This window comes from Neopsephotus bourkii, unplaced genomic scaffold, assembly GCF_033783945.1.
Source record: "Neopsephotus bourkii isolate Nb327-2 ecotype Australia unplaced genomic scaffold, CSIRO-AGI_Nbou_v1 NB_718, whole genome shotgun sequence".
Lineage (NCBI taxonomy): Eukaryota > Metazoa > Chordata > Aves > Psittaciformes > Psittacidae > Neopsephotus > Neopsephotus bourkii.
Window position 1 is genome coordinate 975611 of NW_026901217.1, and position 25369 is coordinate 1000979.

General features: G+C 38.2%; 1 protein-coding gene across 11 annotated transcripts in view; it reads left to right on the forward strand.

Moving 5' to 3' along the window:
* The window catches only part of GAB1 (GRB2 associated binding protein 1), a 98049-nt gene that overhangs the window by 69837 nt on the left and 2843 nt on the right, over nt 1-25369 (forward strand). For 4 of the 11 annotated variants that reach the window (XM_061354127.1, XM_061354137.1, XM_061354136.1 and 1 more), the window contains exons 4-10: nt 125-205; nt 4945-5549; nt 7792-7877; nt 8084-8387; nt 20236-20325; nt 22505-22598; nt 22957-23080. In XM_061354127.1, the coding sequence (XP_061210111.1) occupies nt 125-205; nt 4945-5549; nt 7792-7877; nt 8084-8387; nt 20236-20325; nt 22505-22598; nt 22957-23080 (1384 nt within the window). Of the gene's footprint in view, nt 1-124; nt 206-4944; nt 5550-7791; nt 7878-8083; nt 8388-20235; nt 20326-22504; nt 22599-22956; nt 23081-25259; nt 25336-25369 lie in introns of all 11 variants that reach the window. The other 7 variants (XM_061354135.1, XM_061354128.1, XM_061354132.1 and 4 more) reach the window with 7 other exon arrangements.

Below are 25369 nucleotides of genomic sequence, written 5' to 3' on the forward strand. Positions count from 1 at the left end.
TGAATTCTGAATAAGAAAATGCAGCCAAAGACTGTTTCCAACTCCCTTAATGTTCTGGCTCATTTGAGAGGTGTATTGAAATACTAAATGCTGTCTTCCTCATCTTTCCTGTGTTATGAACCAGCCAGGGGTCACCCTTTCTCTCAGAAGAAGGGCAGGAGTACCTGCTATTAGAAGATTTTGAAAGTAAAAAGATTCCACTGCAGTGAGTGAACAGTAGCTGTTTTTGGAATGCGTGTGAGAAATTAATCACAGAACCATTAACTTGCCTGAAAATACTGTTTGTTTGAGATGCATTTTGCATGGTGTTCTGTGAGTTTTAACAGAAAAACTGTAACTTTGGCATCCATGGAAACAGAGATGGCTTTTTATTTATCTATCTAGCCACATTTTTACTACGCTTCTTGTTGCTGCCCCAGGTTGTTGGCTCACACGAGCAGTTCTGCTGCCACTTTCTTCACAGTATTCTCTTTAATTGGTCATATCGATTCCTGCAAATGGGAAAAGGATCATCTTAAAAGGATGAATGGTTAAGCCAGACTGAATTACAGCATAATCAAAAATGGGATGATTACTTCTCGGACTAAAACACTTTAAAAACTTTTTCCCCTGAGTCCTTGTCAACAAGTATTTTTTGGTATGTGGAGACAGGCTTCTTACTGGGCTCCCTCTGCCTCAATATCCCACCTCTTCTCAGTCATGTTAATGTCCAGTCCTTATAGCTCAGCAGCCTCTACAGTCATCTCAATGTGTGTAAAGAGGTGTCCAGTCCTAGCACTGAGTAAGGAATAGTTGGGTCACTTAGCAGAATTTGCAGCTGTGTGATGCCAGCATGTGATAGCACTGAATTCATGTCACAGTCATCCTCTGCTTATAAATAGTGAGGTGTTTTCATTGTGTTATATCTAACTTTGCCATTATTTTAAACTGAGGTGTAAAAAAACAATCCTTATCTTAATAACTAATTGTTAATGGGATATTGAAAACAATTGATTTTTTTGTGTTGAGCTGTTCTGAAGTATGTGTGGAAAATTAAGTTAGCTGAAACTTTGTGCAGAAGTCACCAAGCATCTTGCATCTGAAATCCTACCTTTAAAAAAAAACAGGAGTCAAGTCACTCCCTGAACTCCAGTCCCAACCTTGAGGTAACAGGAATCAGCTATGTGTTGTACATCTTCATAATTGTGCATGGTGTTCCTATCATGATCAGCGGTTAATACTGACTTTGAAAAGCAGTTAAACTTCAGTTGCAGAATTCCCTGTCTTTATTTGGCATAAATTGCTTTCTTAGTTCATGTTTCAGACTGCCTTGAAATTTTTGGCCTTTCAAACTCAGGTTGGTTACAGCCCATTCATATTTTGAAAACTATTTCAATAGACCAAGAAGTTGATTCCAAAAGATTACTTTTAAAATAATGAATTAAATCAGAAATGCCGCCTTATAATGAGAAATTTAAGTTGTTGCCAAATAACAGGCCTGGCTGCCTCGTGTGTCATGGTTTTTGGAAGTCTTTATTTTTTTGCAAGTGCTTGTGGTCAAGAGAGAAGCAGCAGCATTTGCTTAGACACAGGAAAACTCCTAAATTTAAAAATGTCAGCATTTGTTGCTTACATATCATGGGTAATCCCTAAGTGCTGTCATTGTACATGTGCTGTTGTTGCATTCTGAACTTTGGTTATAGCCTCTGCATGTTTTTGTAAGATAAATATAGTGTTTATATTTTATTTCTCTAGTTTTGAAAGTTTTCTCATTTCCAAGTATATCCTAGTCAACTGGAACTAACAGTTTTGATTCTACAATTGACTGACAGTGTCCAGCTTCTCTAGACTGGCCAGTTTATTTTTATAGCATATAAAATATAGATCACAATCCTTGCCACACTTGCTTATATAAAACATATGTGACTTTTGCTGAGACTTTGGTCTGAATGAATACCACAGAACCAGAAGAGTACATCTAAGAAGTGAGCAACTCCTGAATGAATCCTTCAAGTAAAGAGCAAGGGCTACAGCAGGGGCTAAGCTCAATGTGTTACTAGTCACACGGTATGTTCACAATTTATTATGTGCTCTGTAATCTCATGTAGTCCCTCCTGTACTATGTGTTCTATTTTTTGCAAGTGTGCTAAACTTCTAGTGGTTCAATAGTGAGGCAAAGGAAGTAAACTGTTAGCAGACAAGATATACTTCATGGTCAGCATCATAAGGATTGTAGGAGCTCTCACTTCCTCAGTTGTGCCAAGGATAAATACTTAATGAGAACAATCCATTATTTTGGGGGGGTCTGGTAAACTAAATGCAGATCGGTATTCAAAGTTACCTAGAAACCAGTTCCAACCAGTGAGACAGAACTCAAATCAACGGAGAAAATAATAACCACAGCAAAATTATTGTACTTTTTCTAGTGAAAACAAACCAAAACCACACACACAAAAAAACAAAGAAACAAAACCAAACAACAAAACACAAAAAAAAAAAGAAAAGAAAATACCTAATAACAAGCCAGTAAAAAAAGCTGATATAATTAAAGCTGGAGAAGAGCTCTCATAAGCCATTTGGACTGATAGAGATTGTATCTCTGCTATTAAACAGAACAAAAACCAGTTGGTTAGGTGAATGACATTTTTCTTTACTGCGGATGCCCAGTCTAAGCTAAACACATGGGCTCCCTCGATAGCTGTCAGAGAGGCACTCTGGGAGAGTGATTCGTCAGGTTTAGATGGATATCTAGAAAGAACAGATTGTGTTTCACGCAGTCTCCATTTCTCTAGTAACTGCCAAGGAAACCTAAATGAACAGCTAAACCGGATTCCTTTCTCCTCAGGTTGCCAGAACCCATGGAGACAAATCCAGCTGTGCCCTGAGAAGTAAAGTTTTGTGTGATCTTATTGCCAAATTGAAATTTGAATAATAAATTCTGGTTGTGATCACTTTGAGGTAGAGAGCCTCTTAAGAGGAAAAAGTACTTCTTGTGGCAGTTATGCTGTTGAATTTTAGATGTCTCATTCCTTAGAGGTTCTGTGAACTGCATGGTCCATTTGCTTAATAGAGCCTATTAAGAGCTGTATAGCAGCTATTCATTGATGCACACGCATGCTAAAATATTTACATATGTGTGTATGAATTAACACATTGGTATTGTGCTGTGGTAATGAAAACAGGAAATATGGTATGATTGATCGAAAAGTGTATGGACTGCGTTAACCACTTTGTTAGTATTTTGCCACTGTCTTGACTTTCATTTAAGCAAGGAGTCAGACTGGTAACAGAATTTCTTGAATTTCCCTGCCTGAAGCAAGGTAACTGGGGAAGTTAGGGAGGGGAGGAAAGTGCAGTGTGTTTACTGGTGATTTTACATGGCTTACCATGGAAGTTTACTGGTACTGGTTAGTGCCAGTATTGCAATGCTGTTCTCATAAAAGATAGAATTTCCAGAAAATCAAAGGATAACTGCTGTGCAGTTTTATCTAACAACACTGCCTTAATTTACATTCAAGGAAAAAAACACGCTTTTGCACATAGAACCTGTGAATTATGCACACCACGAAGAACACAGAATCATAGAATAGTTAGGGTTGGAAAGGACTTTAAGATCATCTAGTTCCAACTCTCTTGCCATGGGCACGAACACCTCACGCTAAACCATGTCACCCAAGGCTTCATCCAGCCTGGCCTTGAACACTGCCAGGGATGGAGCATTCATACCTCCATCAGCAACCCATTCCGGTGCCTCACCACCCTAACAGGAAAGTACTTTTTCCTTATATCCAATCTAAACTTCCCCTGTTTAAGTTTTAACCTGTTACCCCTTGTCCTGTCACTACAGTCCCTAATGAAGAGTCCCTCCCCAGCACCCCTATAGGCCCCCTTCAGATACTGGAAGGCTGCTGTGAGGTCTCCACGCAGCCTTCTCTTCTCCAGGCTGAACAGCCCCAACTTTCTCAGCCTGTCTTCATACAGGAGGTGCTCCAGTCCCCTGACCATCCTCGTGGCCCTCCTCTGGACTTGTTCCAGCAGTTCCATGTCCTTTTTATGTTGAGGACACCAGAACTGCACGCAATACTCCAGGTGAGGTCTCACAAGAGCAGAGGAGAGGGGCAGGATCACCTCCTTCGACCTGCTGGTCACGCTCCTTGTGATGCAGCCCAGGATACGGTTGGCTTTCTGGGCTGTGAGCGCACACTGAAGCCGCCTCATGTTCATTTTCTCATCAACCAGCACCCCCAAGCCCTTCTCCACAGGGCTGCTCTGAATCTCTTCTCTGCCCAGCCTGTAGCTGTGCCTGGGATTGCTCTGACCCAGGTGGAGGACCTTGCACTTGGCATGATTAAACTTCATGAGGTTGGCATCAGCCCACCTCACAAGTGTGTCGAGGTCCCTCTGGATGGCATTCCTAAACATGCTTTCTCCTATTTCTGTTCTTATCTCCTCCTTTCTCTCCTTTATGTATTTCAAACCTTTTTTTTTTTATGGCCAGTAGGTATCTTCAAGTATGAGCATAAGGGTGTTGCTGCAGTATTTTTTCCTCTAACATTTTTGCATACTGATTAGAACTAGCAAGTTCTGTAAACCCAAGGAGTGTGTATTATTTTTGCCTTTTAACAGTGCCATTAAAGTACTGCTAGTTTGCAACATGGATTAAAAAAAATAAATTAAAAAATCCCCCAGCCCCAAACAAACTCTGCTCCAAATTGGCATTGTGGAACTCACTTGCTTTATGAAACAAACTTGTTAACTGCTGCTAAAGCTCCACAATTGTGTTATGTGTTTCATGTGCATGGATTTATGTGTATATACTTACTTAGGATCCTTAAAAAAAAAGAACTGGAAGAGACTGATAGACTTAATTGTTTACATTTTCAATGTTTTGTTTATTATTTGTAATGTTTGTTTTTCTTTGTATGTTCATCAACATTTTAATCTTACAATCTGATTTATGTGTAGATCTCATGCTGACTCGGCAAAATCCAGCTCTTCTGAAACAGACTGCAATGATAACGTGCCCTCCCACAAAAATCCTGCTCCGTCAGCAAGCAAGCATGCTGTGAATGGCTTTTTTCAGCAGCAAGGTGTCTACGACTCTCCTCCTTCTCGTACTGGACTGACACTAGCAGACTGCAGCCTTTATAACCTGCCTAGGAGTTACTCACAGGATGTTTTGCCGAAGGCAGCGTCTCCATCTGGGACTGATGCAGAAGGAGAGCAACATGTTTTCAATACCCCATCAGCAACATCTTCATTAGATGCACAGATGAGACACATCTCCATTAGCTATGACATTCCCCCCACACCTGGAGGTACTTACCAGATTCCACGAACTTTTCCAGAGGGAACATTGTCTCAGACTTCAAAACTGGAGACTATTCCAGATATTCCTCCACCTCGGCCACCAAAACCTCACCACACTGCAGATCGATCTCCTGTGGAAACATGTAGCATTAATCGCACTGCTTCAGACACTGATAGTAGTTATTGCATCCCTACAGCAGGAATGCCGCCGTCACGCAGTAATACCATTTCAACTGTAGATTTGAATATCTTCCGCAAAGGTCAGTATTTCATATTTTATCCTGCTCTTCCAGAATTTTGTGTTAAATAATGTGATCTTGTGATGAATGATGTGATAATGAATGATATGAATGGGCTGAATGGTATGAGAGGCATTTCTAGCCTTTAAAAACAAGTGTGTAGCTCTTTGCAAAGCAGTCTGTGGTTGCAGTGCTTTAAGTATGTGAGAAGAAAAAGCTATTAAAATAAACCATCAAAACAGCAAAGCATAGAATATTGATAAGGGATGTATATTGTATTGTGGCACTCAGTCTTAGCTACAAATGTTTGAAGACCTAGCAATACTTATGGTATCACTTGTCTTCAGAGAACAGCAATGAAGAACACATAATCTTTTTGGTTTTTTGGTTTTGGGGGTTTTTTTTGCTAACAAACTCACAGAGCTAAATTCAATATTACTGTTACAAGTTTTCCAGAATAACCAAAGTAAGGTTGGCAGGTAATGGTCTAAATGTGCAGAAGCTAAAAATGTTTCATGAAGGTTAATGGCACTTGGTGTATGCTCAGAGCTTTGAGATCAACCCTCATCTGGCAATCATTGCCACCAACCTTTATTTCCCTCCTTGGAACAGATGTGCATATGACAGCTTATAAGTGAAGTTGTTCCTTGTATTCACCTAAATGTTGGTATTCCAGATGTGCTAATGCATTTTTTTTTAGTTCTCTTCCTTTAGCAGCTAGGTTTATTTCAGGTCATAGCAAATCTGGTGGAGCTACTTTTACTTGGAGAGTTTGGCATTTCTTGTGTTTTTTCCTGCCTTTTTTCATTCCTGTTCTTATTTGCTCAAATGCAAATTCAAGAAATGCATAGTACAGGTTGGAAAGCTGATATTTATTGTTATATAGAGCAGTTATTATAGTATTGTTAACTGCTCTTGGGCTAGGAGTTTAAATTTTTTTGCAGACTCCTGAGGCAGGTGGGCATTACAGTGTTATTTCTCAAACGACATTTTAAACTGGGTAGAGTTGATGCTAGATGTGAAGAGGGGATTTTAAAGGAGAAGTGTTTGAGTTGTGCTAGGTATGGGATGGGAGGATGAAATGTGAAAGGGGATGGGGACAGAGCTTTTAGAGGAGGCAATACACATAATGTATGTGATCATACAGGCACTCAGTAATATCCTGTTTACCAGTCATTTTGTAGGCTAAGCATAATATTGGTGGTTGTTAGTGTTTTAAAATGACAGAGTAACACCTTGAAAGAGCCTTATTTGCTCTGCTTATCTTCTCTCCTCTCACTTTGCTAAGTTTGTAAGTGACTACTCCTACATTCTGGCTCAGATTGTTCACCTCAGGAAGAGTAACCTTTCTGAAAATACTGTTTTAATTTGGCTCTTAATAGCAAAGGGTTTGTTGTTTGGTTTGTTTTGTTGTTTGTGTTTGGTTTTTCTTTTCTCTGAGGTGGAAATCTCAAAAAAGACCCCAAATGTTTCTGTCATTTCTTTTGGGAAAAGGCAGTGTTAAACCCCAGAGTTTGCCCACAGTCTATCTTGGCATCAGGAGGAAGGGCATGTCTGTTACAGAGAAAGGCAGCCTTCTTCTACATGGGTGAGCAGGACCTGGGAGCCAAATGTCTCATAAACATTGCTGTGCACCAGAGAAACAGCCACAAAGCTGAGGATTTTCTTAATGGGGACTGCCAAGACCCAGGCACCTGAAAACGGAGAGATGTATGTTTGTGTAGCAGTTTGTTCAAACTGAAAGCCCCTGGAGACCGTACTGAAGAGCTGAGAGCAGGGATTCAGTCACCTGTTCCTGCAATAGATCGAATGCTGTTGAGTCAGCTCTTCAAAGGGAAGGCTGTTCAGTCAGAAAACCTTTCTCCAGATCCTGAAGTACATCTGCTGTTTATTCTAGAATAGGTTTTTCATGACAGCCCAGTATCTCAAATTAATTCTACACTTAATTCTTGCACCTGCCTGTTTGAAATTAAGACTTAGCTGCTGCTTTAAAAGGAGAAATTACTTTTTTTTTTTTTTTTTTTTTTTAGTTTCTTGTCATGGAAAAAAGCCACTGTAAGATCTCCAGGTTGTAACTGATCAGTGCTAAGTTTGTTTGTGAACACAGTCCTCTCAAGTATATAGATAATATCTATATACTTCAGAAGGAGTAGTTGTATGCTCTCAGAAGCAGACGGTAAATAATAACAGACTCTGGATGCCTGCTGCCAAGTGACAGGAACAGGATTGATAAATAGCCACTTTCTCTTCTTGTTTCTTTTAGAAATTAGTTCTCAAGACTGTTATGATATTCCACGAACGTTTCCGAATGACAGATCTAATTCATTGGAGGGCTTCCATAACCACTTTGTAAGTATGACTTGATCTGATGAGAGGCGACAGTGACAGTGCTTGAATGCTCTTTGTTCCCGTGCAAAAAAGCGAGCTGTACAGCATTTGTGATTTTTAAGTTTCATTAGAATGTATTAATCTGAGTAGATTAGGTTAAAAAACTCGTATGATTCACAGCTGATTGCATAACTTATTTTGTTAAAGGCAATGTATGTTAATTCTAGAAAAACAGAAGCATGTTGACAGTGGGAAGTGTTTCAAGTGAAGAACTAGATGAAAATTATGTCCCAATGAATCCCAACTCTCCTCCACGACAGCATTCCAGCAGCTTCACTGAACCCATCCAGGAAACAAACTATGTACCAATGACACCAGGCACGTTTGATTTTCCATTATTTGGAAAGCAAGTCCCTCCTCCTGCTCACATGGGTTTCAGGTCCAGTCCAAAGACACCTCCCAGACGATCAGTACCTGTTGCAGAATGTGAGCCACCGCCAGTGGATCGGAACCTCAAACCAGACAGAAAAGGTGAGGAAAATCTCCAATAGACATTGATTTTTATCATGTAAAAAAAATAACATAGCTCTCCCAACTTCTGGTTGGTGGGAATGATCTACTTTTAAAAATTCTAACAAAAAAATTCTTATCCTATGATATAACCATGACACAAAGGAATCCTAGGATTATTTTTAACCATATTAAAGCATCACAATAACAGTGCCACATCCAAGCATAGGTTTAAAGTTTATTACTGTAGTTACTAATGCAAAAATGGCACAGAGTTACTAGCACTCAGAAGTGTGAGGTTTAGTCTTTATATGTAGAAGACAGCCTGACTTGTGATGGAGGGAGCACGCAAGACGTTGGATAGAATGCAAATTGATAACCATAACAGTGCTGGGGACAGGATCAGTACATGCTTTCATTGTATGAAGTAAAAGTTTTAAATAACTTGGTTAACTCTCTTAAGTATTTGCTTTTGATGTAAACATGGTTAGAAGAAATTAATCATTACTACAAGAATGAGCTGTATATTGTGCTGCTTTTTTAGTCCTACTCGAAAGTATGCAATAGTCTTACAGATTCTTACCTAGAATAATTCTTACAAATGAAGGAAGAATTATATGGAAGAGATAGCGTTTACTACTAAGTAGCTACTAATTAGGTAATGTTCTCATTTCAGTCTGTAAAAGCAAGGAAAATCGCTTGTTGGAGCTGCTTAGGTTAAGTGTTAGTGGCCACATGGGGCAGTCACGGGAAGATGTTTAGTATGTGGGCTGCGAGTTTACCATGTAAATCTTTTCATTGGGATCTGAATGGGAGGAGGGAGCTGCTAATTCAAGCCTGCTCTAAAGACATGTTTACTTTATCACAGCAGCTGGGTGCCATGCTTATATTGAAATTTGTATAAACTGTAGTAGGTGATAATTTCCTTAACTTCATAGAGTGTGGTAGATTAAACAAAGTCATACAGCAAAAGAAAAACTAGCCTTATGTGGAAATATTTTAAACTGCTGAGTATGTGTAAGATGACTGTTATGAGTCTGAGGAAACTGCAACAACTTCAGTGGCAAAATTGAAAAAAAACAACACAAAAAACAAACAAGCCTTAGGGGAGGCCCCTTAAAAAATTAATCTCTTAAATCTGGTGTGTACTGGATTTACTTTTACATAAAATAAGGATTATTTGGGTGACAGCTGTTCTTAAGAAACAAAGAAGATACTGTTGTGAAGTGTCTATAAAAGATATTTATCTAGAGAATCACTAATAAATAGCTTAGACTTTCCAGTTTATCTAAAATGTTTTATCAGCCAGCCTGTCAGAAATACAGGCTAATGCTTAACTTATTTCTCTACCATGCTGTTTTTCAGACAAGATAACTAACTTCCTTGTAGAAATGAGAACTAAAGAACATTAGGTCAAATGTCTGCACTATTCTATATTCAAGTAATCCAAAATAATACGCTTCAAAAAATAGGATTTACATTGAGAATCGATGACTTCATTTCGGGGAAGACTAGATGGCATATATTCAGGTGACCTAAAATATCTGCTAATTAAACCTTTAATTTAGTATTCATACCACTAAGTGAAAACAGCCTGTAATTAAGTGAAATAGATAGTATCACTGTGATATAGATGAGCTCAGTGTGAAATGGGAAGTATGACATCTCATTTTGGCTGTCTATCTTTAGAAAACAAGGCATGGCCTTTTTCAAGACCTTGGCTCTCTGCTTGTGTCTAATTGTTTCTGTGTTACCAGACAGTAGTTTTGTTTAGTTCTTAAGAAATAATGGACCGTAACAGATTAATGAAAGCTGATACTGGAAAATATTCTTAAGATAAACACTGGACTGCTTTAAAATGTTTTCCCCAACTGGCCAGTTTGTGTACTTCACCGATAAAATGTTTGACCCTCAAAAGTAGTAAACCTACATGTTGAAAAGCTGCTTACTTTTGCTGAGGGCAGTGCAAAGCAGTCACAAAGATGTCTGCTGAGACAGCATTGTTGCTCTTGCATCTCCTTGAAATGAATCCACGTTTTGCATTCTAAAAGCCACTCATCTAACTCAAACAAGTGCATGCTTTATATTCTACCTTGTGGCTTTTTCAGCTTTCTAATTCTTGTAGCAATTCTTCTATTATCTGCTTGGTTCTGATTATATAAATGTACTACAGTGGTCTTCTGCTATGAGTTAGTGCATAGAAAAAAATGAAGTTGGCTAGTAGATTCATTAGAACTTGGGCAGAAATAGGAAGGGAGGAACTGGTACATACAACACTTACCTTCTTAGTCTTGCTCCTTTAAATATTGGGAAGATTTTAATATGCTATTAGTTCAAGAATTTTTGTTTCACACCACTGTGGCTTCTCTAAAAGATGGTGTTAACAGCAGAGATCAGGTGTGTTGGTGATAAGGCCTTCAGGTAGATTGAGGGCCCATCTCATGTTCTCTCTGAAGAACCTGCTGTATCTTTCTTATTGGTTACATTGCTGCAAAAATACTGTTTGCACTGCCTCCAAGTAACAAGTCCTTATTGGTGGCCAGCCTTGCTAATGAGAAATGTCATTTATCATCTTTCACATGAGCATTAGCTGTAGCTCAGTAATGTTTGTGTGGACCAGGAAAGTTTGTCAAGTTCAGTGTTAAAAATGCATTTGTCAGAGAAATAATGCAGTGAAACTAGCACATAAAGAAATAATTCACTGCTTTTTTGTTGTCAGATTGCTTAGTATCTCCCCTATTTTTCTCTGGTTTAAAGGCTAACTTCTTACAGGCAGTATAGTTTGGCCAGGGTAGAAAATGGAGGACTGGGTGATGCCAGTGGCTGTTGTTGCATATAGCCTGCTCTCCCCTCTGCTGTTTCTGTTTTGTAAATCTGAGATGAAACAGATAACTCCGTTATTTCTGGTACTGCTGTCTTTGAAGAGTAATGTGTCAGGCAGCAAGGATCTTGGCAATCTGTCTATCAGTAGTAGTGACTATAAGGACCTGATGTTCTGGATAAGTTATAAGACTGTTAAAATTCTCCAAACTTTTAAGAAATAGGTATGGTTATATAGAAATGAGTTATGAAAATCAATAATACAGATAAACTAAATGTAGGTAATAGGTCTAAAATTCACTAAAGTACATGGACAGTCTTCTGAGGAGGGTACTTGAACAGGCCTGCTGTGAGAGCCTGGGGCTCTTCAGTCTAACCACCTGCAGGAGTAGCCTGGGCCAGGAGCTATAGTGAACTATGAGATACCCAGTGTTTTTTCCCACCTGTTTCTAAAAGAGCTTTGCTTTAGAAAATGGATAAAAATAATAACAAATGAAAGAAAATATTCATAGCTTTGAAATTACACTACATTTTCATGTAGTTTCATTTTTCTAGCTCACAGCTGCTTCTGTAAATGCTTACAGTACTTTCTGGAAGTCTTGAAAATCATTTCAAAAGATGGTGTTGGCTTCCTGCCCTTGTAACTTTAATTCAAATGCTTTACTATTTCTCTAGGGAAGCATACAAAAAGGTAAGTGATCTATTGCAGGTGCTTTTCTGCATTCTCCTGTAATTGAATGACAAAAATGTTTTTCTTCCTTTGTTTTATTCAAGGTGCTATGTCTTTTATGATAAAGAACCATTGTCTATATTGATTTTGTATTTCTGCTTTTTGGCTGCTTTAGCTTGCCACAGTTGCATGTAGTCGTAATGCTAAATTAGAAGCATTGTTGCTGCAAAAGGCTCCAAGTGGAAGAAATACTGCATCCATCCATGCAGTTGGGTCTTGTTCTCTGAATTGTTCAAAGACTGTGACTGGTTCTGCCACAGAGCAGGCATGTGACATTTGTTTGACGTCACATGTTGCTTCCTCAAAAAGCCATTTATCCAAGAAGGAGCAGTAGAATTAAAGGTGCCCCAGTGCCCCCAGTGTACCCATTGTCTAGGGAAGTGAAGACTCCCTAGAGAGAGAGGGGCAGCAAAGAAGAGCCACGTTCTCTTCTGCTCCACCTTGTACTTTCCCTGGGGCTATTCAGACTGTTTGAAAAGGGTTGTGATATCAGGCAGTGTATCCTGTGATCTCCATCCTGCTGACAGTTTGTGGGACTGTAGTGAGCATTTCATCGCACCACAGGGAACAGCTCTGTGTAGGAAGGCAAGTCCCCAGTGCCTGTGCTGGCAGTCCACGAGAAGGCTTTAGGGCCTGACAGAGGTCTGTGAGTCTAGACAGCTTTAATCTTCAGTGCAAATGTGACATAAGTCAGAGATCAAAGAAAGCGCATGGTCAAAAATAAAAGAGGTAGGGTGTGAGTTGGTTTTTCTAGGTCAGGAAGAAGCATTTGAGTGATGCAGCATTTGGGAGATTGGAGGGTGTTTGTGTGTACAACTCCTCTGCAAAGTTCAAAGCTCTTAAGAAGTACTTGCTTGCCGTCTCAACTGAAAAAACACAGTTTTTTCTGTATCTGCATCAAACAGTTAAGTCAGTGATGAAATTGGTGATGGAGGAATTTAGTTCTTCAAAGTCTTGGTTTGATGCTTTGCTTACTGTAACTTTGTAACTTCTATTTTCTAAGGGGCAGCAAGCATGTGTCTGTACCAAAGTCGTTCTTTAGTGTTTTGCAAAGGGATACATGAACCATGGGCATGTGGCTGAGTTAACAATTCATGACCGTGATGGAATGAAAAATCAAAAGCTAAATCTCATTCCTTTGAATATAGTGTAACACTGCCATTTTTGTAATGTTTTTGACCCATAGTACTTGAACTATCTCAAAGTTTTTTTAGTTCAGCACAGATCCTAGTTCAGGGTCATAGGAAACTGTGATAGGACTCAGGATCACCAGGTGGATCACCAACAGAGGCGGTAAAGAACTTAGAATTCCCAGTTTACAGCTTGGTACTGGATTTGGCTCCACTTGTCTTGAAAAATGATTGTATTTGCCCAAATATTGTTAGAATTCAATTGAATTTAAGATTATCTGAAGCAAGATTTTCTGTCCTAGTTTTGCATTGGATTGCACAGGTTATTTAGCAATGCACTAGTGTAGTGCATTTTCACCTTTGTTTTTTTACAGAAGGCTTATCTTTCAACAAAACATATTAGCTTTTAGTCTGAGATGCTTCCTGCAAGTTGAGTCCATATGATTGCTTTTCAAGACACTTCTGCTTGGCCTCAGTAATTGTCAGCCCAGCAAGTGGTAAGCTAGGATTTAGAGACAGTGAATGATGCAGACACTTCTTTTCATGCCAACAAAATACCCTGTTGAACCTTGAAAAATAAAAAAACAACAAAGTAAATCAAGGGAGAGGAAAAAACTTCTCATGGGGCTGGGACTTGTGATTGTTTTAAAAATTAAAAAAAAAAAAGAAAAAGAAATTGGGTTTGTTTTCGTATAGATTTTTCTCATTTAAGATGTTATAAGACATAATTTGTGTTGTTAAACCACAAATACGTGGCTTGCTTATAAAATGTGGCTTTATCTTTGCCATGGCTACTCATGAACATCTCCCAAACAGATTAACTTAATGGAAAATTACAATTTTCCTTGTTTAAGAGCATAGGCCCACTTTGAGTAGGTAATTGTGTACAGAGCTTTCATGTGGCCACATCCTGAGATGCGTCTGGGTGATCAGCATAATCGCCTGTTGTTGCAGTATAATATGACGCTGTAAGAAATCCGAGCAAAGTAGGTAGTTATTAAGGAAACAAAGACCCCTCACTAATTATGACATTAGTTATAAATAGCCTAGTGAACAGTTTCCTTCTTAAATATTTACATGTTTGAATGTCTGTAGTTGGACAGCGAGAATATATATTGCACATCCTGATACAGCAGGAGCACCACACCATCCTGAAATAAAACTAGAGAGAAACAGTTAAGGCACTTGTGTCAACAGGAGCTGACATTTCTTTAAAAGTAATAATAATTAGAAGTTGGCAGCACTGCAGTGTTCTATGCTATCGTGATTGCCTTGCATATTCTTAAATAAAGGATCACGCATTTGCTCAGGCTTTAAGGGCAAATAGGGATTGAAAAACTGAGTGGTGATTTTAATCAGCAGCAAGAAACTGAACTGAAGATCTGTTGAAAAAGAAACTAATTTTCATGATGACTTCTCTGAGCAGAAGTACTGTTCATTTTGCTGTTAAGAAATCCATGCATTTCATCCTTCCATTTACTCTTGGAACTTACACCTCCTGTTCATTTCGCTTAGGAATTAAAAAAATATGATTTTGGGGGCTGTTTTGTTGCTTCCTCACAGTTCTGAAAGCAGGTTGAGTACTAAATTATTTTTTTTTTCCTTCTTTTTCCTTCCTCACCCTCAGCTCCAGAGACTTCCATTTAGCTGAAAGTTACACTTCCTCCATGGCTATACTGAATGACTTCTGCAAGACTAGTTTTTACTTAATAGCTTTAAAGGAAATTTATATAGCTCCTTGCTATGATACACCAGTCCTTAGCTTGCAGCTGTGATTTATCTTACAAAACTTTGAAACAACAAATAATTTCAAGTAAAGATTTCTTTTGGATGGCTGCAGCACAGCTGCAAAGGAAGCTATGGTTTACTGGACAGAAGGGTTTTAAAATTAAACATGAATTTTCTGAACATCAACTGCCAGACTTGCTCCAATACTAGCAGTAGAGATGGTAGTGTTGAACTCCGAAGATGCTAGGGAAAGCAGGAATAAACGAACGTGGATAACAAGGGCCTTTTTTTTTCTCCATACATTTTTTCTTTCCTTTCCTGTGTGCATTAAGCAGGTTTTGATATACATGTGTCATGCTAGTCCATTGGCTTTTTTATAATGTTAGGCTTGATTTGTCCGGGGAACAAGTTAAACTCCATTAATTTTCTGTGTTTTGTTCAGATAAATAAAAACAAAACCAAAAACAAACAAACAAAAAAAAGGGTGGAGAGAGTAGTATCCCTTGGACTTCATGAATATTAGTGCAGCTTTAAACTACTAATCAATAAACACTTGAGAACATGCTTTTGTCTTGAAACACTGGTCTTGCTACTAAATGCTTTTAGTTCATCATGCTTTGATGGCTTTTAAAATACATGTAGAGTTACTCAAAAATTAGACCAATCAAATAGTATTTGTATGATTAATAGTTTTGGTATTCTCTGAATAGTTTTTATGGCATTTGACAAATATATTTTGAATACCAGTGAACCTCAGCTGTCAGTTGCTGTTGGACTTCTTTATAATCAGATACTTTTTCCAATTAATTCTTAATTTCTGGAGCAGTCAAAGTACCAGTGCTCTGAGGAAGTACTTTTGAGAAGTTAAAGATGTGTAAGAAAACTGAAGAGTCTCCTTTACATGACTGATTCTTATTAAAAGATTATTTCAGTTTGGTTTTACTGTCCTTAAGATACCATCCACATGGTATCACTGGCCAGAACCAAGCATATTACTGATATTCCTATTTGTTGCTGGGTACTAGTATGGAAATGGATATGAATGTTGTATAACTAAATATATGTTTCTAATTAGAAGTACCTTGGCAGGAAATAGTAGTAATAAAAACAGAGATGAAAAAGCAATTCAGGATATTTTTAGAGCTCTTGTGCTGAAGACCGTGTACTCAGGAATCAGAGCTCATTCAGGTGAAGAAGAGAAGGAAAGAGGGAGGTTATTCTGCAAAATCGAAAACCAAATAATAAACCCTGTGGGAATGAAACCATGAGGTTTAACCTTGTTTTTTAAGGAAAAAATATGCAGTGGTTCTGAGTACTGGAATTCTGGGACCTCAGTGCTATTTTCAGTTTCCTCTAATTACAGAGAAGGTGGCAAAACATGCGTATTTTTTAGATGGAAACAAGAAACTGCTGTTAGTTATGTCTGTCTGAAAGTACTTCTGTGGATGCAGGACACTTGAGTGACTGGTTTTGCTTTTTGCTCTCCCCATTCCAAGTAAAGCACTGCTCTAGTATTCCTGTGTCTGATCTCCTTGTTTCTTGAGGATTAATCCTGTTGGCCAGGAAACAGCATTAACAGATTGCACATGTCTTAAATTTCATGTCACGTTAGTAGATTTACCTTAAAATTGTAAGTCCTAAATAGCTGGTATTTAAATAGAGCATTGGTCTCTTTTGTTGAGGATATTTGCAGTTTCCTGACATAAAATCCCTTGCCAGCAAGCAGCCAGTCAGAAAAGAAGCGTTCTGAACAGAAATCTTGCTTAGCACTAGTGTTTCAAGCCCAAAACCTGAAAACAAATGAGCCTCTTCAGCAAGTGGCTTACGTTCCCAACCCCAAAAATGTTAGGACCCACCTACTCTGATGCAGGAGTTTGCTGTGGTGGAGCTCCCTTTCCCCCTATCATTATATTCCAAGTCTTTTATGGAAAACAAAAAGAATACATTAGCTGATAGAAAAACCAAAAGTTTTTTCAGTTTGGTTCCATTATTTGAAACAAAATCAAAACATGTGAAATGGACTCTTCTCCTGATGACTCCTCAGACAAAGGAAGCATTGACACACACCAAGATGCCAGGAGCAGAATTCATGCCATCTGAGTGCACTCTAGTGCTAGATCCGTAATCGCTTGTTCTGCTTGGCAGTTTTTACAAGCAGCCATTTGTTAGAAAAATAGACTTCATTAGTGATTTTTCAGCTCAGAGTGCCCTTGACAGAACGTGCAGAAGCTGAGCTTCTCTCTCTCCTGGCTGTAGCGCTTTGCATTTCACAGGTGGTAACTTGACTGAATGGTGAAAATGTCTAATTTTCACTACTTGTTTGGTTGGTTTCACTTGGCATAACTTATTTGGGGTTTTTTCTTTTCCCTTGTAAGTTTGCATCCAGTGGTATTACAACGCAGTATATTTCCTTTTCAGTTAAAACAAAAAACACCACCAAAAACCAAACATATATTTTACATTTTTTTAAACCCAGATTTATCTTTCCCAGAATAGGTAAATTAATAGCATTGTCTTATGTGAATGCCTAAACATTAGGTGAGGTGGATTTGGGCCTATGGGCCTAAACCATGGGAAATGCATTCCACAGTACTGCTGGCATTGGAATGCTGTATGGAGCCAGGCTTTCCATAGAGATCTACTGTCCTTCCACCTTGATTAAGCTGATTTGAAGAACAGCCTGTGACACTTACTTCTAGTGATTATTTCTGAATAGAATAGATGTTGGAGACCTGACTGCTGTTCAGGTGTGAGCTCATGTTACTTTATTTTCTTAAATGGATAAAAATGGGGTGGGGGGATTCTGTACTGCAGATACAAATAAGTAACCTCAGTTTTGTGATTGTGATCTCCCCTACCCTTTTCCCTTACCTGTTGTCAGGTCTTCTCTGTTGCACAGTATAAGGTTCTTAACAGAGATTGGGACTTTGGTTTTTGTTTTGTAGTGAGGAGGGGAAAAAAAAATACCCCTATGCAAACATTTTAAGTCTCTGTGACATATTAAACTAAAGAAATTGCATTATCCTGGCTTGTTGGTAGCAGCAAGCTGTTTTGACACAAGATTTATTTAGGTTGAACAGTCTTTCAGCAGTAAGAGAAGAAAGCTTAGCGAGTTTATTTTATGCTGGAACATCTTGTATGTTCTTGTTTGGTGCAGAAGAGAAATATTATAGGGACCTGCACTTACTTTAATAGCTCTTCTGAAAGTCTCAGAACGGTTTGTAAGTGCTAAATTAAGTATGGTGTAGGCAGTTATATAATGTCCACGTTTTACAAATGGGGGATAATCATAGTTTATGAAGGTTAGCTACAGGAGACCACATAGCATCATTAACAGAAGTAGAAATAATGAATCATAGCCCTGAGTTCCTTGTGCTTATCTTCTCTATTGTGGGTTTCAGGCACTTCAGTGTATGTTTGGCTGTAAGAGCAGAGAGGTTGTAAAGTACACACTGGTTAAGTAATTTCATTAACCCTGTTACCTCTGCTGGATTTCTCACTGTACTTACAAACTGTGCTCACGGGTCAATGCATTAATTGGAATTTTAAATTGAGTTGTATTGGGCCGAATTTCTTTCATATCAGATAGTTTTGTATTCCACAGTTTTACAGATATGCTTAGGTAATGATATTCAGCATCAAATTGTTTTTATAAGAGGTGTTTGAATTTCAATTTTTACATCTATTCAATCACTTTTTAAAATCGTGGCCTTTTTATACAGACAAGCTTTTATCACAGTATTGTAGGCAAGGTACTTAAGAATGTTGAATCAGCTCAGAATGAACTATACCAATGCTTTGGGTTATGCTTTTGACTTGGCTCCAGTCAACAGCTTCCTTTATAGAAATGCTCTATGTACCACTTCACAATCTGGGTCTTTGGTCAGCATTGCCCAACTGCTTGGCCTTGTCATCAGCACTTCAAGCCATTTGATTTGGAAATCGGAAAAGAACTGTGTGAAAATCATTTCATGTCCTTTTCTTTTTAAGGAAGCTGCTGTGCAGCACTACTAGTCAATTAATACATTTTCTCTTAATTGCATGTTCTCTTAGTAGCACTGTGTGTAGAAGTGAAGATACCATACCAAATCTTTATCTATCTTGTTGTTACTTGATTATTCCCAATACTTTGGCGATAACATTAATAGAGCACTTCATATGCAAAACCCTTGGGGTAGAGATTTGCAGACTTCTGGTGTTTGTTGCCAAGTCTGTGAAGTTTTTTCTTACAAAGCATTCTCACTCAGTGCTGTTAACACCATCCCACGTCTGGGCTGTACCAGTCCTTTACCATTTTATGCTGTAGGGCAACTTTCTAACATAATCAGACTTAAACTTAATTTGGTTTATTGTAAAGATTTACCTTTCACATGGCTTCTTGGTGTACCTCTTGAAGGCACTCGCCTTTTCCAATATTAACTATATGTTAGGTAGACTTTCATGAAAGGTTAGGGTTATTACACATTATTGATCTTACTCATTTAAAATAGACAGCGTGACCTGAAACACTTGCAGAGTTTGGTCAACTAGGCTAAGAATTTCCTTGTTGAAAGAGGGGTTGTATTACTGCCTGTGGGCAGCTTATTAACTCTAATGTTCTCTTTAGTTTGTACTCTCACCTTGTTACCAGATTCATCTGAAGTGTTTTGTTGTGTGGTAGCACAACAAAAGAGAATGTTATGCTAAAACATGATAGCATGAAAGTGTATGATAGTGTAACATACTGGGGAATTATTAGTGCATCTACTGCACTTGCAAATAATTATATACAATTAAAAAGAAGTTTAGAGAATGCAATTTTATGACAGGGTTGTTTGTGGTGCAGGTTGGGTTGTACTGTTGTATGGGGACGGTATATAGGGGGAGCTTGGAAGGAAAGTCCTCCTGTGTCTGCAGGGTTGGAGACGTTTTGGTACAAACAAATGTAGTCCTCTGGGAACAAGTACAATGAATTCAGTGTAGGCAAAGATTCTTGGGGCTTCTCAAATGGGAAATGCATGGTGGATAGAAGATGCCCCAAGAGTATCACTATTTCCAAACTAATACTGTGACTAAAGAGGATTTAATTTCTTTGAGGGGTACCTCAAGTTGCATCTGAAACATGACTGTTCCCCTGTCATGCTAGGTATTCTTAAAATACAATTTTTTTCTTTTTATGTAATGCAATTTGAAACTAGGTAATAGTAATAATCAGTTATGATATTTGTAGACACACTTTTTAGCTTTTTTGCCTACCTTTTATGCTTGCCTCCAACAAATTACTTGCTTGCAGTGTTTTCTTGTTTGGTGCTTAAGCCCTCAGTGTGAGACCTAGCTCTAAACTGTAAAACTCTCCTTCAGCAGCTTGCTTATGCTTGTGGCATTAACCTTTTCTGCAGGGGGTTGTGCTGTTTGTTTACAAAATTCAATTTTCCATTTACAAACAGAATATTATTAAGAGAGTCTTCTTTTTACCAATTAGGTCAAAGTCCTAAAATTTTAAGACCTAAACCACATGGTTTAGAGCGAACTGATTCACAAACCATAGGTGACTTTACTACAAGAAGAAAGGGTATGTACTTTAGCACTGTATGTATATGGAGCTTTATAAAAATAAGTAAAACAAAAATTAAGAAAACTTATTCTAGAATAACTTTAACTCTCGTATAGTCTTATTTTTTACTTCTGTTGTAATCTAAGATCATGGATGCATTTTCCTTACCAAGCAAAAATGTTTCCTATATAAGAAATTAAAGTCTTTCTGGCTTGAACAGCACATGGAAACGTTTCCTTGACATTAACATGGGTGTTCTGATCTTTTAAGTTATAGCTGTTCATATTTTGGATTTACTTTTGTCTCTTCATTTAGAAGCAAGTATGTATGACTTACCTGTAAGTTGCTTGAAATAACTTTTGTTAGGCAATAACCTGAAAACACAGTTTACTTGGGTCTCTTACTGTTGGGTAAACACAAATAAAGGAAAATACTGATCCTCTAAGCATTTACTAGTAGAGAGATTTATTTATGCATCTTAATGAGCATTGCAATTAGCACCTTCCGTAAAGCCCATCAGACCAAGTTGGTGCCTTACATAGTCACAAAACGTAGAGGAGATTACAAGTAATGATAAAAATCTCACAGATGTGTCACTGGTCATAACCTTTGGTTGCTAAAGCCCATTGCAACTAGATGAAATATTTCTCCTGTTTTCAGTGGGCTTTGAACAAAGTCCTCGCTATTTCTTCTGGAGCACTACCTTACCTGCTGTTTATACCCAGCCAGGTAGTCTTAGGCCTTTACAGAGGACTTGAGCCAAGCTGATCATTTTTATGTCACTCATGCTTTAATATCGTCTTTCCTACATCAGGTTCAGTTCTGCCACTCATGATACCTTATATCGTGAGATAGATGAGTTGTAGTTCTTCTTTTGAGTCCGTGGTGACAGCTTTTTATGAGCAAGTAAGTTAAAGTGGCAGAATTGCTGGAGTAGGCTTGATGTGCTTTGAGTGTGTAATTGTAACTTCTTAACAGAGAAAAGGAGAAAACTGTTAGGGGTAAGGACTGATACTTATCCAGAAAATTTGAAATCAAGAGTCCTTATGTTCAATATATGATAACTGACTTTTTAATAAACTCAATCTTGAAGAGTGAATATAATGAAAGTATGAGTACAGTTCTGCTTTTTCCTTGTGAGACAACCACACTGATTAAGCAACTGATTTCTCTCAGTTCCTCGTGTGGTCACTTCTGACAGCTGTTACTCCACATGAACTACATGCCTGACATTTGATCTTAGTAAATCTGCTGATAAAAACTGATGGGGGGGCAAGGAGAGGAAGGCACGTTATTATGATGACATTGCATTTTATTTTCTAAAAACAGTTGTAGGGAGGATGAGGTTGAGATTCAAATTGTGACATCAGTTTGACTGTGTGATTTTTGTATTATTTTGATTATTATTATTATTTTCCCCTCATAAGAAATCCTTTTTTTTTTACCCCCTAAAATTTAAGAGGGTTGAAACATACAAGCTGCAAGGGGGGATAATGCGTTTCTCACTAATACTCTATTCTTAATACTCTATTGGTGGTTCTGTTCTGAAAATGGAATTTAAAAGTGGCACCTCTTCTAGAATAATGTGAGCTGTCATGGGTGGCACAAACACACCACTTCTCTGTTCGACTATTAATAAGTACTGAAGCAAGCCAAGCACCTCTTGGTATTGAATCTTGGTTTTGGTTCATGTCTTTCTTTTGCAAACTTAGTCTTAGCTGCAGATTTTGCCCACACTGAGCAGTGAAACCTCATCAGAAAGGGAACATGCATGCAGTGAGGGCAGAGATTGCATACTAATTGTCCATGAGCCAAAAAAAGTACCTAGAGTTGGCTCTACTTAAATAGTCCATCAGCCCTATGTCAGTTCAACAAGTCATCATGGCAAAGTAAAGATAGAACATGATCCTGCCATTTTCAGAGTCTCTTTTCAACAGAATTACTACATGTATCTAGAAAAATTTTTAAATTGTGTGGGGGGGTTCTAATTATATTGCTTTTCAGTACCTGGAAAGATTAAAAATGTAAGTTAATACGTCATGGCTTTCTGAGCGCTGAACAGTGTCTTCTTTTCCTAAATAGCATTTACTATTTAGAAAATAGTAATTTTTCTTCTTTATTTAGGCTTTGAAAAGTCATTAAATACATGTTTGTTTAGGAATGTTCTGTGGTTTAAGATTGTCTGTTTCTCATGTAGCAAAACCAGCTCCTCTAGAAATAAAACCTCTGCCTGAATGGGAAGAACTACAAGCTCCAGTTAGATCTCCCATCACCAGAAGCTTTGCACGAGAGTAAGTTTCTTGACTTTTCCTCATTTGGAGTAATTGTTTTCATTGACTAGAATGTTAATAAATGTATGTACATCTATATTATATTTTTGGTCCTTGTAATACAAATTGAGGTTTCCTTTGGAAGTGTGTGTGTATATGTGTGTGTATATGTATATATGCTCACATGCATTGAAACAAAAATCATCCATATGAATTTCTGTTTTGTAATATTAAAGAAGGTGCTGTGTATAACCAAAGAATGTGATGCTCTAGTAAACTTGAATGAAAATTTCAGCTCTAATATGCTTATTTTTGTTGTTTACCAGGAGGTTTAAGATATTCAAGATGTATTGTTTGTAAAATAATTCCTGGTAATTAGCTCCTCCAGGTTTCCCATGTCTCCCAGACCGGATTCAGTTCATAGCACAACTTCCAGCAGTGACTCGCACGACAGTGAAGAGAATTATGTATCCATGAATCCAAATCAGTCCACTGAAGACCCAGTATGTAACATCTACATCTTAACTACTCTCTTCCTGTGCAGTCCTTATCTTTAAATCATGCAAACACAGATCCTCCTACTCAACATCACTCCCTTTATACTTCTAGATCAAAATAGTAATAAAACGTCTGTAGAAAAACTGTAGAAAAAATCTTTTAATAAGATTTCACTGAAGAGGAGCACAATAATATATAAAGAGAATGGTTAGTGTATGTATCTGTTGTACAAAACAATTCAGTGTGTGACTTTTGTTCCTCTTCCTCTTTGTAATTGCTTGTCCTGGCCTATGCACCAGTTCAGTATTATGACATGATGGGAAATTAACTGATTCGGGATCTCTTGAGACATGCTTAAAAGCCTTTATTAAAAGGACATCTTCCAAGAAACGTGGAAGGAACAGAGGGAAAAAGGGTCTATATTTGTTTTTCACTTTCTATAAAACCTGAGCAATATATATTTTTATTAGGCTTCTTTCAGAAAGGAGGATAGAAGGGGGATTTTTGTAGTGAATACCTGTATTCCCCTTTGTGGGAAAATTTTCTCAGACAATAAAGTTTCAGATATGCAAGTGATGAGCTAGTTGATGATGTGTGCTGTTGGTTTGGGGGGGGAAGGAGAGAGAGAAGAACAAGCAATAATAGTATTTTAAATTGAGAGAGTAAAAGTAGATCTAGACTTAAATGGAGGTGTGGTCCAGAAGACCCATAAAGCACTGGAGAAAAAAATGGTACTTGAGTTCAGCTTTTTGTTCCGTATAGTCCAATGCATTCACCACATTTTTAAGTCTTGGGCTCTTATTAGGGAATACAGCAGCATTTCTCATCTTTAAAGCATTATAAAAGACCTTCTTTGTGGAGGGCCTGCCTAGCACCTCTTTTGTTCTGTTCCTTTGTCTGCTGCCTTATATGGCATGTGCTAGCCCATTTCACTACACCCTGGACTCTCCTCCTCTCGCAGTGCTGCTTGCTTCCCCATTCCCTGCTGCTCTGGATACCCTCCCTGTTCTCCTCCAGTCTCCCTCCTCTCCAGCTCACCACTGCTGCCTCTGGAATGCTGCCTTTTAGGGTCACCCTGAGCAGCCCCCTCCTGCTGACTCCTCTGTGGCAGCTCTGACTCGGTGCAAGCTCAGGACCTTGCAGAGCATCCTGGCTGGTGCTTTGTATGATGTCCTACCTGCCAGCAGTGCAAGCATGCTTTCAGGTGAAGTGTGCTTCAGCAGTGGGGAATTGATGATGTAAAAACTTAGACCCTCTCTTGCAAGGGGCTTGGTAAGTAACGGGTAACAGATGCAAGAAACATCCAATTTGACCCAAAGGTTTAGAATTGCCTGTGCCCCCAGTTCTCCCTGCAGCAGAATCAGAGTTCAAATTGGGGATTTCAGTTGATTCTTACAGTGCCATCTCAGGGGGTTAACTTCAGTGCCAAGGTGGTATAATTAATATCACAGCTCAGACAACCTGTCATTAATATCTTCTGTTTGCTTGCACCGTTCATTTTTTAAGATTGTTTTATAGATTTCCTTTCATTTTCATTTACGTATAAAGTTTCTGTTTTCTAATGCCTATGTTCTGCCTTGTCTAATTTGTTTGAAATAACAGATTTTTTGTGTTAAGAGTAATAGCTTTTTTTAGTTCTGCTGGAAACTTTGATACAGAACCTGATTTTGTATGTTAAATATGCAGAAATCTGGTTAGAGAATTTGGGCAACAAAAATGAACTTTGTCTCGGTTGTTTGTGTTTGTCCTTGTTACCACTTGCAAGTAAAAGAGTTGGACGATACAGATCTAATGAATAACTGTAATTTAAAAATCCCAGCCCATTAAGCTTTAACCCATAAAATATTTTGTTTCCTAGAGAGCCTGAACATTTCCAGATATCTCAAGTCTTTGTTTTAAAATGTGACAATTACATAGATGCTTTAGAAATTTTTATTGGTTCCAACTGCATCTTAGAATGGAGGCCATGCATTTGCATCTTCTATCATCAGCTTTGAAGCATCTGGTTTGGACATGTCATACTTCTGTTTTATTTAATAAAATCAGCAATATTCTGCTTTTTTATTCTGCTTTTTCTTTCAAGTTGCTGTCAGCCTTGCCCTTCTGTCTTTCCTTCTTCCTTCCTCTTCATTTTTTGCTGACTGCTGCCCTCTGTCTTCCTTTTTTTTTTTCTTTATCTTTTAGAGAAGAGTCCTTCTATTGTACTGTTCCTATAACACCTGTTAAGAGGGAGGGATCAGGCTGGGAGAGGACAGAGGAGGTGAGGTTGTAAAAGTCTGGGCTAATTGAAATTT